At 33.5% G+C, this 20,617-nt stretch overlaps 1 protein-coding gene across 15 annotated transcripts in view; it reads right to left on the reverse strand.

Annotated features, from left to right (window-relative positions):
- The window catches only part of GAS2 (growth arrest specific 2), a 279,708-nt gene that overhangs the window by 74,655 nt on the left and 184,436 nt on the right, over positions 1-20,617 (reverse strand). For all 15 annotated transcript variants that reach the window (XM_054699337.1, XM_054699338.1, XM_054699335.1 and 12 more), the window contains one exon: positions 1,340-1,481. In XM_054699337.1, coding sequence (XP_054555312.1) covers positions 1,340-1,481 — 142 coding nt within the window. The remainder of the gene's footprint in view (positions 1-1,339; positions 1,482-20,617) is intronic.

A 20,617-nucleotide genomic window follows, 5' to 3' on the forward strand; every position in this document is an offset into this window, starting at 1 on the left:
ACTGGGATGGGCCTCCCCTGTGGCACAGCAATTGAGCGCTGGGTTGAGAAGCTGCCCACAGCCTCTGCAGCGCCAGTTCGATCCCCGGCTGCTCCCCTGCCACTGGAGGAGGGTCCCACATGGCGCGCAGACCTCTCCTGCCGCCCGCTGCTCCCCTCAGCAGTGTACTTCGGTCCTTCTGCCTGCTCTGCCCCCCACTCTGGCTCTGGTGAATTCTCTCACCCTCCCATGCTTCTGACTGTACCCAGTGCTTGTATGAATAAATAAATAAATGGATCTTAAAAAATATATATATATTAAAAAAAAGGCAAAAAAAAAAAAAAGAACTGCACTGGGGCAAGGTCTGTACAGGAGGTCTGAACAGTAAATGGTAGCATGTCAAGGTGTGTTCAACACTATTAGGGACAAAAGACACTTCTTCCCAAGGAAATACAGAAGCTCACACTATGGTCTAAAAGTAGATTTGCCAATATTCAGTGATAAAAAAACAACATAATTATCTGGCTTGCATTTCGTCATCTTCGTTGTCTCAATCTCTTGCTTGCCTGATTTTTAAATCACTAAGAAGTAGATAGAAAAATGGGGGCCTCCCTGGTGGTGCAAGGGGTTAAGCACCATACTATGAGGCAATCTGCAGTCTATGCAGCATGAGTTCAATTCCCAGCCGGCCAGGGAGCAATCCACATGGCAAGGCAGACCTCTCCTGTCTTGCCCGCTGCTCCCCTCAGCAGTGTGTTTCGGTCAGTCTGCCTGTTTTGTTCCCTGCTCTGTCTCTGGTGAATTCTCTCACCCACTGCATCTCTGGCCTGTACCCCAGCTCTTGTATGCATAAATAAATAAATCTTAAAAAAAAAAAGAAAAAGAAAAATGAATGAATTTCAGTTTTAACTGAAATTTAACTGAAATTCAGCACCTATGGGAGATGGTGTCTCCACGTGTTTGTAAAGGTGAAAAGGCAACAGTGCTGTGGATGGTTGGTTAAAGGAGAGCTGCTCCTCAACCAGGCTGAGCATGCTGGTAACATTATTTTATTTTCCTGTATTTTCCCAGTATACCCAGTTGTGTATTGTACATATCCTTGTTTTTAGCTTGGATGGGATTGTGCTATGTATGTTCCTATTATTTTACATACAAGGTAATTGACAATAAAGACATCATGCATTTTTCTACCTTCAAAGACTCAAATTTACAATGAACCTGCAATTTTACATAAACTGAATTTTTTAAAGGTAATCTGTGAAATAACATCACACAAAAAGTTAGTTTTGATAGTTACACTGACCAAGAAAAATAATCATTTTAATATATTATCAGCTAGAATTATAAAGGAAATACATACCCAAACCTTCCGATTCAAATAGACACGTTTCATCTACCCCTAAATCTCGGCACCAGGATAAGAAATTTGCTGTATTGTCTCTGGCAAAAAAGGAGCCTGAGGGTGCACTGGCTTTGCAAGGAATCTTCTTCAAGGGCAGATTCTGGAAAAAAAAAAAATCAAAAAACAAAGAAATCTCACTCCAGTGGAATATCTGCAAAGTCATCACAGTGACACATTTAAATATTTATTATGCAATAAATGTTTTGGAATGACTCCACATCAATAAACAATTTTGTGAAGAACAAAGGAAAGAAAGGAAGTAAAATGCAAGTGAAACTTACTTGGTATTAAAAGATGATGAAAATCTCTGCCTATAAAAATATATACCCTTGTCTTTTTGTATTAAGTAGTAAATATACATACACATATTTAAGTAGTAAACATATTAAATAATTTAAGTAATAAATATATTAAGTAGTAAATATATGTCCCTTCCCTGGTTCAGATTGCCTCTTTTTTTCCTATTATTATTATTAATATTATTTTTCTTCTATTTCATTTAGGTATTCACAGGGAACAGAATACATGACCCAAACTATGCTACTTAGGCATGTGTAAAGGCAATTGGCATCCTAAGATTCAGAAGAACCTTTCACACCACCCCTTCCTAACCACCTTAAAGGAATTTAGCTAGAAAGCCCTTTCCACAACCTCTCTCATAATTTCAATTAATATGAGCTAAAACGTGATATACTAGGGAAAATTTAGTAAGACCAGAATTCAAAGTTGTCTCTGTCGCCCATTGTTTCTGCAAGGTCCAGTAAACAATTATTTACCAAACATTCACTCATCTCTTCCTGTGAACTGTTTTCCTTTTCTTTGAAGGCACAGACTCCTATGCTTCTTTTCAGTTCACAATGGCATGTATACTCATTTTACCTTAATGTCTTCAGGTATCACATGTCATATATAAATAATTAATCTGTTTTTTCTCCTGTTAATCTGATTCATGTCAGTTTAATAATTTCAAGCTGAAAGAACCTAAAAGGGCACAGGAAAATTTCTCCTCCAAACAGTATGCTATCAATATTTCTCACAAAGTATTTATACATGTATTTCTCACTTGTGAAAGAGGAATGAGAGAAGTACTACTACAGTATATGAATATATATATGTTATATATGTAGGTGCTTATGTATGTGTATATATAAAACATATACCTGCATTTTTATGTTTATACACATACATACTCCATGAAAATTAAACAATAAAACACTGAGAGAAACAGAATTGTCTGACATCACAGCCTCCATCACAATATCAAGAAAAGGAAATTAAAACTCTTTTAACAATATTATTCTATTTTCTTCCAAACTATTTCCTTTTAACTTATACCTCTGAATCATATACAGTGTTGTAAACCAATGTAATCTCAAAATTTTTAATTAGAAAAATATAAATAAATAAACAACCACAGTGTACTGCTATATCATATAATATAAAAATAATTCTGGTTGAAATTCTGCTATCTGACCTTGACACATAGTTTTTATAGCCTGCATCCTTGCTCTTCTGAGATAAGAAAATAGATAAGAAAAGGAACTAGGAAGGTGTGAACTTGGACAGACTTTTCTATTAACGGTCTCTCATAAAATTTTAGCCAGGAAATCTCCTTTGGCGTCACACCAGCAAGAATAATCAAATGTTATTGATTATTGAACTCATTTACAAGGATAGTTATATAAAAATAGGAAATAGTGTTACAGTGCATTGGTTAAGTCCTGCTGACATTTATTACTGGAGTTCTTCATGTCCAGGGATACAACTACATCACTTTGTCACTATATCACATAGGCTGTGTCTGTCTTATTCCAATGATGAGTACTTCATCACTGATTGAATTTGGTTTAGGGTAGATATAATAAAATATTCTTGTGATACATAAATATTGTCATAGATAAATACTTCAGGCAGTAAAGAGATACAAATGCTATATGGAATTATCTATATGCATAACTGCTTTCTTATATCAATTACAAAATAATCAAATAACATTTGATAGTATAGCATATCCTTTATGAAATAGTCAAAGACTTCAAAATATTTATACATTCACTTCAAAAATATATACAATAAATATAATAGCATTAGTGCTTAAAAATATATCTACAAGTAGATATGTTGCAGCACTAACTGAAAAAAATAAAAATCTGTTAAGAGGGTTGGTGGATTAATATGTGGTATATAAATACAATAGAATTCTAGGCAATTATTTTAAAAGAATAAAATAAATGTACATGTATTAAATCATAAAGGTGTTCATTACATATTCATATAGAAACAAATAATTTGCTAACATATATATAGCACAATTTCATTTTAAAATACATGTATATAAACACACATAATATAGATGGTCATGATAGACTCAAGTGCATACAAATATTATGTATTGTTAATGTCACTTTATGACAAACTTAAGAAGGATATGAATCAAATTGATAATAATTACCTTTGAGGAAAACGATGAACGCATGCAGTATCATTTAAAATTTTTTTTAACATTCTTTCAAAAGGAGCAGTAGGAATATTGAATGACTTATATTTTATCAATATTTTCAAGATTAAAAACCAAAACAGGTAAATTATGTTAACCAGAACTTTAAAAAAGAAGATTTGCTGGAAAAAACTCCAAGAAATAACTACAAAGCTCTTTTATAATGTCAATAAGGCTTTAAGAAAAGCACATAAATAGAATCAAACACTCCTGGGTGGGAAAAAAAAAACCCTTGCAAATCATCCAAAGAATGATATTCCATACAGGAATTATACCCAAAGAACTATAAAATATTTGACAGGGCTAAGGATGCTAAAGGACATAGGTGCATGGTTTTTATGACACAATATTTTACAATATCCATATTGCCTGAGAGAAACTTGAGATTGATGTGACACTTAATTCACCAAGGGACACATTTTGAGATCATACCCACAAGCAATATGCCCTCAAAAATTATTCATCCTACTATAAGACTTATAAGGAAAATGACTGAGCTTATCAATGAAAATTGCATTTTTCCCATATAAACTTGCAGTCCTACACATCACATTCCAGTGTACAGATATTTTTAATTTATTCATATTAAAAGATACGAAAGTTATTTTAGGACAAGTAAAATGAAAGCTGGCTATTGATACTTCAAAACTTGGGATTTCTCTTTTTTGATTGCTGAGCAATATTCCATTGTGTATATGTACCACATCTTCTTGATCCAGTCATCTATTTTTGGGCATTTGGGTTGTTTCCATAGCTTAACTAATGTAAATAGTTTGCAGCAACATGGATGGAACTGGACGGGATTATGCTTACTGAAATAAGCCAGAACGAAAAAGAAAAATATCGGATGGTCTAGAAAAAGACTAATTATAATAAAGTAAAAATCAAAATCAACAAGCAACTGTAAACCAGAGACACAATACGGGGGTGGGAGTGAGAAGGGAGTAGGATGAAAACAAGGCGGGTGGGAATTGTATGGGGACTAGAACCATGATGAAAGTGCATACATTGTGCAAAAATGAAAAATGATAAAAAAATATATAAAATTAAAAAAAAAACCTTGGGATTTCTCAATGCAGAGTAACTTAGCCTTAACACTGATCTAACAACTTAGTAACTAAGTGATTTGGGGATATTTGTTTCTGTTCTGGAGGTGTTAGATTCAGTACTTCCATGTCTATTTAAGTCAAGAAAACTATAAACTGTGAATGAAAATTTTCTATTGTCATCCAGATGAAATATTTTACTTGGTAAAAATTTTAAAAAGTCATCTTTAGTTCAAATGATCAGTGCATCTTCACACAAAGTACCTATAAAGTCCATCACCTATAATCAGGAGAAAGGCTCTCTGCTCATTGATTAAGAGCAATAGTTTGTAAGGCTTAACATACATCTTGTTGTGCATCAACAGAAAGTCAAAGTGTGAAGGTTCTTCCTATAGTTGCTGTGTCATATACAATTAACAGACTTTGTATTTGAGTCCTCAGTTCCCAAAGTAATACATATCAAAGGTCCTTAAAATCCACTAAATTCTTAGCCTAACAATACATAAAATATTTCCCATTATTAGGAAAAGCATAAATAAAAGTTTTAAGTCACACCTGAAAACTGTTTTTTGAAAGTTAATGAATATGGAATAATGAGCAGAGAATAATCACCAAGCCGATCTGAGTTTGGGTAGAAATTTCAGTTCACTCACTTACTAACAAGAGACATGCTACTGTACTACAGATTCCATGGTGTGGGATTCAATATTTTGTGTTAGTAAAATGAGAAATTACTACTAATAAGTCACTGGGATCATGTGAAAGTAGTGAATGGGGTGTAAATGAACTTTTCTAATAGCAAGTCTAATGATTATCTTTTATGACTCAGCAGGATTAACTACACATGTGTATTTGTGGCCCCTAAGAGAGTTATAGATTGGACAATTAACTTACAAGTGATTAACATACATACAACAGAATATGGATTCCAAGAATACCAACCCCCCCCCACACACACACACCACACACACACTTCCTTTAGGCAACAACCAAATTAGTTTGCAATAAAAAGAAATAATTTAAATTTAATTCTAAAGGCTTTTAATTCAATCCATGTGTCTTAGGTTAATCACCTGCTAGGGTTTTGGATTCCAATTATCTGAGTTCAAATTCAGTTACATCACCTTCTTGCTATGATACTTTGGGCAAATTACTTAATGTTTTTTTGCCTCTGTCTTCTTTCAGTGCACAGCAAAAACAATGGTTTCATTGACTATGCATATGTGAGGACTAATAGAATAATGTAATTTGAGTATAGAGGTAAGTGCTCAATGAAGGTTATTTACTAACATACTCACCATCTTAAACAGAATACTGAATCCCTGTTCTAATTTCTTGCAAACATTTCATTTTTTTCTGCTATGGCTATAAGAACACAAGAAAAAAATTGGCAAACAATCTACTTCTATCTTCACCCTAAAATTAAACTTCATTTTTAGAATAGTTTTCTTACAGAATGTTCTACAATGATGGAAATGATTTATATTTGTGCTACCCATTATAGTAACTACTAGTAACACTTGGATATTGAGCACTTGAACTGTGATGAATGTGACTGGTGAACTAATTTTTAGATTCAATTTCATTTTAATTAATTTAAATTTATATAGACATATATGGCTGTGGCTACCATATAACAGTCTATTCATAATAGAAAAGTAAAACCATTGTATGTGATTTTGTAGAATCCAATATTTGACCATTAGTTTTCCTTTAACTAATAACATCCCATACCTTTCAACTCCCCTTATATATAGTAGTTTCCCTGGATCTAGTTACTGAGACAACAACTGTGTTGGTCATTTACAGTTTCCATAAAAGCTGCTGAGTTCCACAGGGGTATGGCCCAGGTATGGTGTTATGAGTAAGTACATCTTGTACATCTTCAAAAGGTCAGGGTGTCTATTTCTATCACTTACTATAATCTATACCTATAGAACCAGGATCTTATTTATCATTAATTATACCTTTTGAATACACAGTGCCAAATATGGTGCTTTCCATAAGTAGAACTAACTTACTATTTTCTGAATTATATGGTGGGTGGGGAAGGAGGGAACTAACATTGTGAGAGCCAGCGTGCTTGGCACACACAGTGCTTACTTTCATACAGATTATTTATGTTTAATTCTCAAAAAAAAAAGTACCATGAACTAGGTAGGTAACAGTATTTTCATTTTCCATGATTAAAAAAAAAAACAGCTTATAGACAGTTCACATCAAATCATTCAGCCTCTTATATTCGTCTATTTCTCTTCATGACATGGGTACCTAGAATTTAATATATTTCAACACTTGATTTATTTCCCCTTTTTTTGGCCATATAACACTAAAATGAAGAATTATATATTATTTCTCACCTGTTCAAAGTTGAAAAAAATTGAGAGACTGGCATCTTTAGTTTTCAACATGTAGTGAACTGAAAATTTAATACTAATAGTTTAAATATTTCATTCATTCTTCACAAAAGTTTGAGGCAAACCACTCCCTTTTGAATACATAAAGTTGAGATTTTAGATATAAAACAGAAGAGATATATAAAAGATGCTGAAATTGCCAAAAGCTAATATCATTCCTTTTCCAGTGGGTATATAGAATGCAGTGTTCAAATATTCAGGCAATATAGTCACTCTTTCCATGATAGAATTAATGTTTCCATTCCACTTGTATCACTTTGTTACGTTTAGTTTTGCTATATATTTTTCTGGAAAAAAATGCTCTCAATAAAATTATTCCATTGAACTTTCACAGTATCACATAACTAAATATAGCTATAATGTGACTTTAGAAAGGATGAAAATATATTCCCCAAGATCAAAAGTATTAAAGTTAAAAATAAGGAAAAATTCTGTACCATCAACCTTTCCTGAGGATTTTGCAATAGAAATTCATGCCTCAGAGGGAATGAGCTATTATTGAGTACAGTAGCAAGTGAACTCACTGTGATAGAATTCAAAATGGACCTTCCCTCTCAAGATATATTGTATTCTACATTTAGGGTAAACTTTGTGGTATAATGCCATAAATAAAGAAGAAATAAAAAAAAATAGGTTTCTCATGGGGACATTATGTATGCCCTTCTCCCTATAAAATCATGTGGAAATCATTCAAATAATAAACACAAGAAATGTGTTAAGTATTTAGAAATATTTCAAATGATCTCTGTCATAATGAAATTATTATGGTCAAGATTAAGTCTAGTGCTTCAATTTCAGGCTTAAAAGATGAGATAGACAATAAAAAGTTATGATATAAATAAGTTGGAAATATGCAGTGAAATATTTCTAACAGTTTTATTCATACATGCCCTAAAACTTGGAAGCAGCTAGATATCCTTCAGCAGGTCAATGGATTAGCTGTGGGACATCCAGACAATGAAAAATTATCCAGCACTAAAAAGCAGAAATGAGCTATCAAACTATAAGGGAAAAAAGGTGGAATCTTAAATGCATATTACTAAGTGAAACAGGTCTATCTATAAAGACTACATATTGCATGATTCCAAGTAAACGACATTCTGGAAAAGGTAAAACTATAGAGACATTAAAATGATTAGGGGCTACTGGAGTGGGAGGGATGCATAGATAATCATCAGAGAATTCACCACACAGGATTTGGGGCAGCAGGATTATTCCATATAATACAGTAATGGTGAATATATGTCATTATACTTTTGTCCAAGCCCATGGAATGTATAACACCAAGAGTGACTCTTAATGTACCTATGGACTTTGGGTGCTAATGATGTGTCAATGTAGGTTTGTTGACTATAACAAGTGTCCCACTCTCTTGTACTTTCTACTCAAATGAAACTGAAACTGATCTAAAAATTGAAGTCTATGAAAAAGTAAATGATTTATAATTCTTTAAGAATCCCAAAAGCTTCATAAAGGAGGAAAATACAGGAAGTTAAAAAACAAGTGCATTCTTTCCATTTTTTATATCTATTGGGTCTAATTATGCATCCATATGGGAATCATTATCTAAATGCTATGCTACTATAAAAAGCTTCTGTTCTTTCAGCTAATCGTTTACATATCAGTAGGCAGCTATTGGCTTCAAAATATTCCCAAAGTCTACTCCTACATTTTGAAACTCAGTTAATTGAGGAAACAATCTTAAAATGTTAAATAGAAATTTAATTTGGTTCAATTCAAACAATCTTTATTAAATCACAAGTCTATACCAGTTGTAACATGGCAAGTGTGGACTAAAAGACAAAAAAGCTGAGAAGTTCCTTTCTGGAGACTTCTGAGAGTCTCTGAAAATAGACTTAAAATTATAATATGGTAATGATAAGTTTAAATATTTAAATAATTTAAATTAGTTCTTTGGGAAATTTAAGGATGTTCATTTAACTGGGGAGGGACTGAATGGGCATCATATTGGGAAGCCTTACAGAGGAGCAGACATTTACAGAATGAAAAGCATTCAAGTGCTAACCAGGACAAACTGAAGGGTAGTATATCCCACTGAGTGGAACATCTGATAGAGATTTAAACAAGCATGGATTTTACAGTTGAGCAGAGGGTGCATGTGGAAGAGAAATGAGTCCAGAAATGTAGACTCTGACAGGCTCTTCCAAGGCTAACAAGAACTGCTAATACTGTAATCTCAACCAGAGGTTATAAGCTCAGATGCACAGAGGTGATCATACCTCTTAAGTAAAAGAATAAAGTATCTGTCTCTGGGAGACTATAAAGAGTAGTGGGGGTTGTGAAAAACTTAGAGCTCATGTTATGACCAGAAGAGGTAGTCATCATATCTATTTGGTTCTAATTCATTATTACCAAAATTCAGTCCTAATGTTTTCCAGATTTCAAAAAGTTTTAAAATCTGGATATTTTAATGTGAAAATCCCTTGATTTTGAGCAATGAGATCTATAGGCAAATGCAGCCGGTTTCAGTTTTAATCTCACAGTTGAGAATGGGGAGTAATAAAAAAAAAACCTAGTATTTTAAAATAAGAAGTAACCTAAGTACATATGCTCTGGAAAAATGTGACAATTGTTGTCAAGGATGGATTGAGGGAAGAAAGAGAAAAATTAGGTTATTTTAAGAAAACAAAAAAACAGTGATTTCCTTTTCTTCTGCTATTTGCATCTTGAAACATTCCTAGATCACAGTTGTGGTAGCAAGCTGGAATTGAATGAAAAGAAATTTGTGTGTGCCTGTGTGTGTGTGTGTGTGTGCGTGTGAATATGAAAGATTTCTCAAAGAGAGAAAGGAGTATTGGCCATTCAGTGTGATAATCTTTTACATTCTCAACAAAGTTGGGGCCTCCCCTGGTGGCGCATGTGGTTGAGCACCATGCTGTGAAGCTGTCCACAGCCTCTGCAGCGCCTGTTTGATCCCAGCCAGCCTGTGAGATGGTGCAGCAGACCTCTCCTGTCTCACCCACTGCTCCCCTCAGCAGTGTATTTCAGTCAGTCTGCCTATTCTGTTCCTCGCTCTGTCTCTCGTGAATCCTTTCACCCTCCCACGCCTCTGGCCTGTACCCCAGTTCTTGTATAACATAAATAAATAAATATTTAAAAAACAATTCTCAACAAAGTTAATACTAATTATAAAGTAATTATAGCTCACAAATATTGATGACATTTAGAAAATGTTTATCAGTTGTCTGTGTCCCTTCTACAAAGAGTTATCTAAGGAAATAGACAAGAAAACTATTAAAACATGTCTTGAATTTTTCATATTCAATAAATATTTTCTGCATTTTAAGGTACAGTAAATTACATGTATTGGCAGCAAATTTTGAGCTCCCAGAGTCACTAGATTCTGATATTTTATTTTTAATTTTTCCTGAATATCACAACTTTTACTCTTAATACACTTAATACACACTTAGCAGAAAATATTCCAAAAATTTAGAGGTGAAAGTTCTCTCATGTTCAACCCACTAAAAACTGTTATGGTTAATAATCTCATGTATTTCATTAAAACTACTTTTGGGTACCCATCTGTAAAATATTCAACAAAGAAAAGCTTCTTCAGAAGTCTAAAAATTTTTTCTATGTGTGTGAATTCCAGGAAAATGAATTTATTTTAGTGGCTAACACATATCTAAACACTTTTTGAGCAAATACTGTTTTTTTACTTTTTTTTTAAGTAACTTCTCTGAACTTCAGACTTGGGGCACACTGGAAATGCCCATCAATTGACTGATGATATCTCCCTAAATTCTCAGTAAGGCTAAAACATGAGAGTTAAACATTTAGTAATTCAAATGGAAAGGCTTCTACCTTGAACCTGCAAATCACTGCACTAAGACAGTGACTAAGAATAGTTACCTAATGTATTTAAACTTTGGGAATTACAGTTTATTACTTGTAACAAATTTTAAGATTAAATGTTTTAGAAAATGGCTAATATCAATCCTAGACAATAGCTTAACTCCAATTAATGCTATTTTTTTTTTTTTCAAATCTGTCTACTTTCTGGTCTATATATAGAAAACACTTTGATGGTGAGAACTGAAAAGTAATTATATCATCACATCTGTAATTACTGGAGTTAGTCCACATATATAGGGGAAAAATTAAAACATCTGTAGGGTGATTTCATTGCAATGTGTTTCTCCCCCATCCTTCAATATTTTTCATTACATTACACATTCACCCCCATTTTCCACGCTCTAATCAGAGTATACTTTTCAAATGGCAAATTAATTTTCCAATGCTTTTAGGACAAAGATAGAGTTCCTTCATACATGGCATCGCTGGTTTGGATCAGCCTGTCTCCTATCTGCTGACAGAGCACTGGATTCCCCTTTTCTCCTACAGCCACATTAGCTTTTGCTCCCACTGCTGTATAGTCCCCAAAAGCCCTCCCAGCTGTGTGTAAAGCCCTCACACACAACTGTTCTCTCTACCCTCTCATACCTATTTGTCTGATTAACTTCCAATCCCAGATGAAGAATCACTTATCCCAAAATACCCCCACACACACATGCTTGCTTATAAATGGTTAAAATCCACATTGTTCAAATACTCTGGCTGCAGCATCCCTGCAGTTATGAATTGAATGGCAACTCACTCTCTCCAGAGAGTTTAATTACATGGGGGATGGAAGAGTGTGTGGTTTTGGTCACCATTTATACCCAGCACCTATTATAATACCTATCAAAAAGTACTTATGCGGTATTTGTCGAATACAAACAAATAAATAAATTAGGCCTACATTACCTCCACTGGGGTAGAGAAGAGGGAAGCAGGCAGCAGAACGTAGTATTTACAAGCAGACCCACAGGAGTGAGTCTGCCTGGGTTTGAATCCAGGATTTTCACTTATTAATAGTGTGACTTCAGGCAAGTAACTCAACATCAGTTGTGGGATGGTATAATACTAGTGTCTGTATCATATGGTTGCTGTGAGGGATGACTTTACATGGGAAGTTCCTGAAATAATGTCTAGCACAACGTAATATTTAAATATGCATTGGTTAGAAAATGGAAATGAAGGGAAATCTTAAAAAATGATAAAAAAAATTCAGCCTGTGGCTTCAGTGAACCTAGGAGATCTTCCTTGAAAGATACTTTATACAGGTGGTCAGGGAAGTCCTCAGTGAAAATACCACATTAAACAGAGGCCTGAAGGGAGTGAGGAACAAATTAGATACATACCTGAGGAAAGAATAAGGGAGAAAAGTAAAGGCAAGGGCCCTGTGGTAGGTGGGACCTGCTTGTTGAGTTCCAACGAATAAACAGGAAGTTATTTAGAGGCAGCAAAGTGGAGTGAGGGAAAAGTCAGGAGAAATGAGGTCAGAGCAGAGTATGTAGCAACTTGTGGGTTGTTGTAAAGATTTTGGCTTTTATTCCAAGTGAAGCTGTCTTTGGAAAATTTTAAACTAGAAAATGTTACAATCTGATTTAAGTTTTAAATTATTTGGTGATTTAATCCATGTAAAAAGCTTACCCTGACTGGCAAAGCATAAGTACTTAGTAAATGTTTACTTTAGTGCCCTGTCACAATTCTGAAAAAAAGTTCAGATATTTACTTTTCTTTTACTTTCAATCTTTAAGCAATGTTTAAATATAGCAAATATGGTAACATGGAATAAAATATAGTTTGGTTCTTCATTTACAGCTTATAATATATGTCTACTTGTATACTTGTATATTTGCATATACATTTATTACATAGGTAGAAATATAAAGATTACTCTTTCCTGCCGTAGTTATCCCACTACACTTTGTTTTAAATATTTTAGTTCTGAGATTTATATATTTATAACAATATTCCTAGGTTGTGATCACCTAGAACAAGAGTTCTTGGTCTGGGAGAAACATGAACTTGAAATGACCAAAAATATTTCTTTCATTCTTCTCTAATTGCATGCTACTCTTCTTGTTATTATGAATGCATTCAAAACTATAATAGCTTTCTCATGAACAGAAATCATAGACATTACAAATTGGTGAGCTATCTGGGAATATTTGGGTTCCTTTCTCCTCTATTTTAAAATTACAATATTTATTAGAACCAATGCCAGATTAATATAAAATAAGCAAGTATATTGTTTAATTTTAATTTTTAAATACTTATTTCTAATAATGTGATAACTGTATTTTAGTATAATTGATTCTGTTTATTTTATGTTAGTAATGTTGCATTGTTTAAGGTTTTATAAATCATCATTATGAGAAATGGGCCACAAGTTCCACCCAGTTGTGAACGGGGGCATAGTATTTTTGATCTACAAGGAAAATTCTATGGCTTAATTGGCTTAATGCCATTCGTAATATCTAGTAAAAATAGACTCGCAAGAGATTTCCTGAAGTTATCCAGAACTTAGTTTTTTTACTCCCATTATAAGAGTTTGTTCTTCCTTTTCACATTGAAGGTTTAATTCTTAACAATTGTGGATTGAGCAAGGTTTTTGTTTTTGTTATTTTTCTTTGGGCTTCAGGATGGAGTTGCTACATTATTTATTTCTCATATGAACCACTGATGCTAGCAAGGCATGCATTAGACAAGTCACCTAAGCCGGTGTGAAATTAGACATGACTAGCCAAGGAATATAAACATATGTACACAGTAGAGAGCTTCATGCGTGAGGTGTGATGCATTTTCAAACTGCTAAGTTAAACAATTGAAGGTATTCATGTAGCTGGCTCCTAAAAGCATAAGATACAGTTGAAGAGTTGTATATACTCTAAACGCAATTACCTCATCTAAAAAACATTATGCCATTACTCTGTAATGTACCACTACCACATACCTTGGACCACACACATAAATATAGTAAGTACTTATATTTTAAATCACTAAGAAACCTTCAGACATTCTTAAACGAAACAGCAACTCTTTCCCCTAATTTTCACTCCCTTAAAAAAGGCTCTTATTTATAAAATCTGTGAATGTTCTCCTTCAAGAAATGGCATGCATATTCAATACTGTTTAAATGACCTGAATTTCTCCAAAGCATTTAGTAACAGTTCATTTTTAAATAATTAATTTTCTATTTTCCATATGGGGAGAATGACTTTTCTTGACATAGTAGTCTGTATCCACAGTACTTTGAAACAGCAGTGACCACAATTAGTGCTATCAAATATCATGAGAACACTTCCCCAGTTACACTTCTTTTACAATCTTGATGTGTGCCTGCCTGCGGTTAAATGCAGGATGTGAGCGTGTAAGGAGAAGGGATGATGTCATTGTGGAAACATTCGATTAGGTTTACTTTTATGCTCAGGGGGAAATGATCTGCTGGTGCAGTGAAATTATATAGATGAAAAGTATGTGTGTGTGTGTGTGTGTGTGTGTGTGTGTGTGTGTGTGTGTGAATCTCCTAGTTCTAATCCAGAAGTTGTTTTAATTGTTTTCATGCTTTTCTGGAATTGCAATTCAGTATGATTTATTTTTAGTCTTATGCTTCATATGACTTGAATGTAACTATTTAGACTACCAAACAATAGCTTACAGTTTGAGCTTTTGGAAGGAAAGAACTTATGAACAGTGCTGAAGAAGGGAGCTTTATAGCATATTTATGTAAATTTGCAGCCCCTGAAACCTGAAACCTTTCTAGGTTCAATGCTGTTATCTAGTCTTTCTCCTTCTCCTTCCCCCTTCTCTAGAATGAAAGGCTTTAGAAGAAAACAGAATAAGGCTAGAAATGCCTTCTCTCACTTCTCTTAGCTCAAAGAACTTACCAGAAACTCTAATATGAAGAGAACATTAGTTATGGTCGACAAGTAAGAAAGGAGCCAAACGTAAGAATAGATTATATTTTACTTTCGTAATTTGAATTCTGAAATTGTTTTGACTTGTCATTTGGTTCTTTCTGCACAAAAAAGAAAGCCATCTCAAACATGAGTGTTTGTCACAAAGGTTAACTTCATGCTTTGCATGTGATTAGTTTCAATTTATCTGGGACCTATACACTTGCCCAAATAATTATATTTGGCAAAACTACATTATGGTTTTGCTTAACTTCTACTTTCATCCACAGATAATTCAACAAGATGTATAATATTTTTAAATTTTTCCTAAAGAACCTCAGTCCTCCTTAGAAACAGACTTTCTCTGTCATTCAAAAGTGGCAATTCTATGATTCATTGAACATTAAAAATAATTTTGATTCTTATTTGTGATGATAAAATGATTAAAGGATGTAATAATGCTTGGCTAATCAGAATAATCAAATTAATGTATTGAAATCCACTTGAAAATTATTTGAATAGGCCCATATATAAGTTTATTAGGTATTGCAATGTGTGAGAAGATACTATGTTTTATAAAACTGCTATTATTATTTTAAATTTTGAGTTAGGAAGCAGTTGAGTTACATTTAAATTTTCCAAAAAACTGTGTTTAAAAAAACTATGTGTAAGAAAACTTTTCAGTGCATATCGTGATATGTAAAATATCATTCTAAATTCACATAATAAAATATTGTTTATTTCTACTGTGGCTGCTTGAAATTTTTTTTCAAATCATCTGTAAGCTTGACCTAGAAAACTATGAGTTAGCATACAGATTACATTTATAACCTCCAAAACTTGTGCACATAAATATCCACAACAATTAACAATTCTCTTATTTCTAGCATCAATATCAAATTTAAAAATAACACATAAGCAGGACTCATAAAATATTTGCAACTCACAAGATTTTTTCTAATTTAAGGTTGCTAAAATGACTGGCTACACTCCATGCCCATGCAATCTCCTTTCTGAGTTATCCATTGGTTAATAGAAGAACAGATTTTTGACAGTCAATAGCAGCATTTACTGTTCTTTGTTCTTAAGTACTGGAATTCTCTTTCCCTCCTTCAGTTTTACAGAAACTGTTATTTTTACCTTGGTTGTTAAATAATGTTATGGGAGGTGGCTAATTACAGCCTCTGAGAAGAAACAAATAGTTGTTATGTTCACATTTCCCTCATCAACTACTTTATTTGACAAAAGGGGCAGATATTGAGGATAGATGCAAAAAACAAAACCCTAAAACCACTAGTTATCATTAATCTGATCCTAATTTTATTGGAACCATGGCAAATACTATATACAGGCCTGAAAAATTATTTTCAAACTGAATGAAATATTTAGATTGTATGCTCATTTTTATCATCATTTTTACTTTCAGATAGTTCTTTGAACATAAATAATAATACATCACATAACTGTGTAACATCTACCATTAACTAAATGCTCAACTTCCTCCAGAATTCACTTAACTATTTTAGATCTCTATGGTCTATTAGTGTCAACATTTTTAATTCCTCAGGCTTTTTTCTTCTCCCTAGCCATCCTAAAATCCTCCAATCTTCTGTTTTCTCCATTCCTTAAAAAGTCAACTTTGTTCTTTGTGCTTCTGAGAATCAAAGAGTTTTGAGCTAAGCAAAACCAGCAAAGGTAGGAATTTCAAAGTTGTTGATAATAAAAATAGTCAGGATTGACTGAAATTTACTGCTGAGGGGAGCAGTGGGCAAGAAAGGAGAGGTCTGCTGTGCCAAAAATAAAGTAAAACTAAAAATAATAAACATTCTAGTATTCTGTTTAATTGCACTCATTTAAAAACATAGTCAGGATTAAAAATGAATTACTGCTAGATCCACTGATAACAGCATTCTCAATCTACAAGTAAATATCTTTTTTGGGCCATTCATTTACATCTTTATTCAGCCAAAGCATATCTGCTAAACACCTGGATGTGAGGTATTATGATTATTGTCTATACTGCACATCAACTCCAGTTCTGTGACATGACCTACAGAAACCATGGACATTTCAACATTGCATAAGAAATCAAAATCTTCTATTATGATATTTTGTTTATTTGATATTAAATAGCAGGAACAGTATGTAAATGTATATATTTTATGACCTTATAAAATATATACATTTATTCTCCAGAGTAGATAATAAATCCCATCAGAACCCAGGAGGAGGATTTTTCCAAGTAAATGAACTTTATGGGTCCAAAGGTAGAGTCACATAGGAACATTACCTCCTTGTAAAGGATGGCATACAAATGTTTCCAGCTTACTACTGCTGTCTAATGGAGGGCGAATCTCTATGTTGGAATACCAGGATGGAGACCTGGTCTCAAGTTTCCATGAGACCATAAAACATGAACTATTTATTGTGAACTTAGTGTCAGATGATGAATTTGACTGTACCTGCAGTTGTGTTCAGCAGCTCTCTGTCAAGTAGAAGTGTCATATATGGAATTAGTTAAATGAGGCCTGAAGACCCAACTACATCCTATAAGCACATTAATTCACTCCCTTTCATGCCCACATTTTCATATTCCTGCTTTTTTTCTTATTCGGTCTTCACATACAGTCTATATCAATTTCCTATGAGTGACCACTGGTGGAAAACAAAAAGTCAACATCCATTTCATAACATACTATGCTTTATGCCAACATTTATCACTGAAACAACATTGAAGCATATCCTCTAAAGAGTGTCTAGGACAGAAACACTTAATAAGAAAAACATTGAGACTTTTCATTGTCTCTGCTCTAGAGAAAGATGATTGGCCAGATATTCAGGGACTTAAAAAAATGGTGATAAGGGAATTCAATTTTATACTGAAAAATAACTGACTGTAATATATTTAAAATAAAGATTTTTACATTCTTTTTTAAAAATCCTAAGGAATTAGAGATTATCACTAACTATATTTTTTCCTCTTTTTGCCTCAGTCACAGGTAGCAAAATAATCCAAAAAAATATTTCCACATCATTCCACCTATATTTCCTCCATCTCAATATTCACTCTGTTGGTTTAAGATTAGTAGTATATTTGCATCTCAAAATCATGAATTTATTATGGATTATATATCTATATATGATAATTTTATGTATAGCAAGTTATAAATGGCTCTAGATTAATCACAGCTAAGATTTTCTTTTCAAGAAAAAACTGATCACTTTTACTGTGCTTTCTTGTTCTGTCAGAAATAGCAGCAGTAAATACAAATTCCTGGATTTCTCTGAATTAAATCTTGGTCAGATTTTCTCTAAAGAAAACAAACTACTGATTTTTAAGGGGAAAAGCGCTAATCATCCTATTTAATTCCTGAATGGTATAACATCCTGAGGTATAGTTATCTTACGACTATGAGAATTAGGTATTATTAATAAGCAAATGTACCATAGGCATTCTATCTGACAAGGATGCTATTTCCCTCAAACAAGGACTGGATTCTACCTAAGATGGTGAATGTTCAGTTCCTCCCTAAGAGAATAATGTTAGTATTCTACTACGTAACAGAAATCCTTTTTTTTTTTCTTTTCCCTTCATGAGCTTCAAACCTGATCTAAGCATCCAGTGCTCTCTGAAGTCAAAGGAGGCTCTGAGCCAGGAAAATTATGATGTCTATGGTAGACTCTCAGAATAATTGAGACAAACGGAAAGGAGTGTTAAGAGGAAAACGAAGTTTGAACCCATCAAATAGCTTGCCCCTCGTTGATGCCCTGGTGTTTGAGAGAATCTTGCATGATGAGCAAGTCATGGCTGGTGGAAAAAGAACAGAGTAAATATGTAACAAGAAGTTTATATATAGTTTAACTCTATCTGGACCAGGAAGTGAAAATTTTACATCAACGTAGCACTGAATTAATTGGAGATGCCATCTCTGAATTGGGTAACTAAGGATCAAAATGTATAAAACCTAACCTTGGATTTACCACTTGTTTTGGTTCTCTCAACCTGAAATGATATTTGAAAACTTAGTTTTATTTAGATTTTTGCTTTAACAGTCCTTACTCCAAGAATATACACATTTATTGTTATGGTGAATTGATCATATTATGATAGCTATAACTAGGTAAAATCAAATCATATACTAAATTGGTGCACACTGGTCTCAAATGCTTTATACTAACTGCTACTTAATTCCTGAAGTCTAAAATATTAAATATGTAAACTCTTATTATATGTATTTAAATTTACTTCCAAATATTAAGAGTGTTTAAATCATTCTTAACAGACATACTTCACACATACCAGGCATCTCACCTAAGTTTCTAGGGAAAAAATAAAAAGGGTTTCTTGTGAAATAATTTTGAAGACTTTGGATGGGATCAAGTTTGTTGATTTATTTCAAAATAATTAAGTTGTTTTTTTTTAAAGATTTATTTAATTATTTATACAAGCACTGGGTACAGTCAGAAGCGCGGGAGGGTGAGAGAGTTCACCAGAGCCAGAGCGGGGAGCAGAGCAGGCAGAAGGACCGAAGTACACTGCTGAAGGGAGCAGCGGGCGGCAGGAGAGGTCTGCGCACCATGCAGGACCCTCCTCCAGTGGCTGGGGAGCAGCCGGGGATCGAACCGGCGCTGCAAGGCTGCGGTCAGCTTCGCAACCCCGCGCTCAACCGCTGCGCCACCAAGGAGGCCCCAAAATAATTAAGTTTTAACATCTCCCTAAACATATATTTCATTCATTTAGAGAAGGTATTGACCAGTTCATCTATCTTCACTATTATTGTATATAACTTCAAAATGTCCAGGTAGAAAATAACTCAACATGCACACACACGTATATGCACATGTACACTCACAAAAGCTAACTCATAAAAATATATTAAAAAAAAATATAAAGTAGCCTCCTTTTGATTTAAGGTGCATATTATTGGAAATCAGTTGTGAATATAAGTTCTGCCAAGGACACAGAAGGCAATTCAGTGAAGAGTAATTGTATCAATTGCTAACTCAGATTAAATTTGACTTTTTCAGCATTGAGATGAGATTATAATAGGTATTTTTAAACCTACATTTGTTCAATTACCATAGTTGAGTTTGTTATTTGAGTTTGTTATTTGTAATGTTATCTGTTATCATTGAGACTGAGCAAATATATACCTATTTATTTGTATACAATAGCTATCACATTTACGAAGTACATTTTTTTCCCCTTCTAGTTAATTCTAGTTGATCTAAAATTCTTATCAAAACCTCTTGACTCACTAAGGGAGGGAGATAAGATTGAGCTAGAGTATCTTTATGTAATGCTTTTGGAAGACATATGCAATTACCAATTCTATTTTATAGCTAAGGAAACTAAGGCTCTGACATATTCAATTAATAAGTAACAAAATGAGAACCTAAGCAAAATGTGGTGAACTCTAAGCCTTTAAATTATTGTTTAATGCTTGGAGGACTTATACTGGAGAATTCTATTTGTATAATTCTATTTATGGGTCTTCTTTTTTAAAAAATAAAAGTTTACAAAACAA

The sequence above is a fragment of the Talpa occidentalis genome, unplaced genomic scaffold, assembly GCF_014898055.3.
Source record: "Talpa occidentalis isolate TD23 unplaced genomic scaffold, MPIMG_talOcc4v2.1 talOcc4.3, whole genome shotgun sequence".
In the NCBI taxonomy this organism is placed as follows: Eukaryota; Metazoa; Chordata; class Mammalia; order Eulipotyphla; family Talpidae; genus Talpa; species Talpa occidentalis.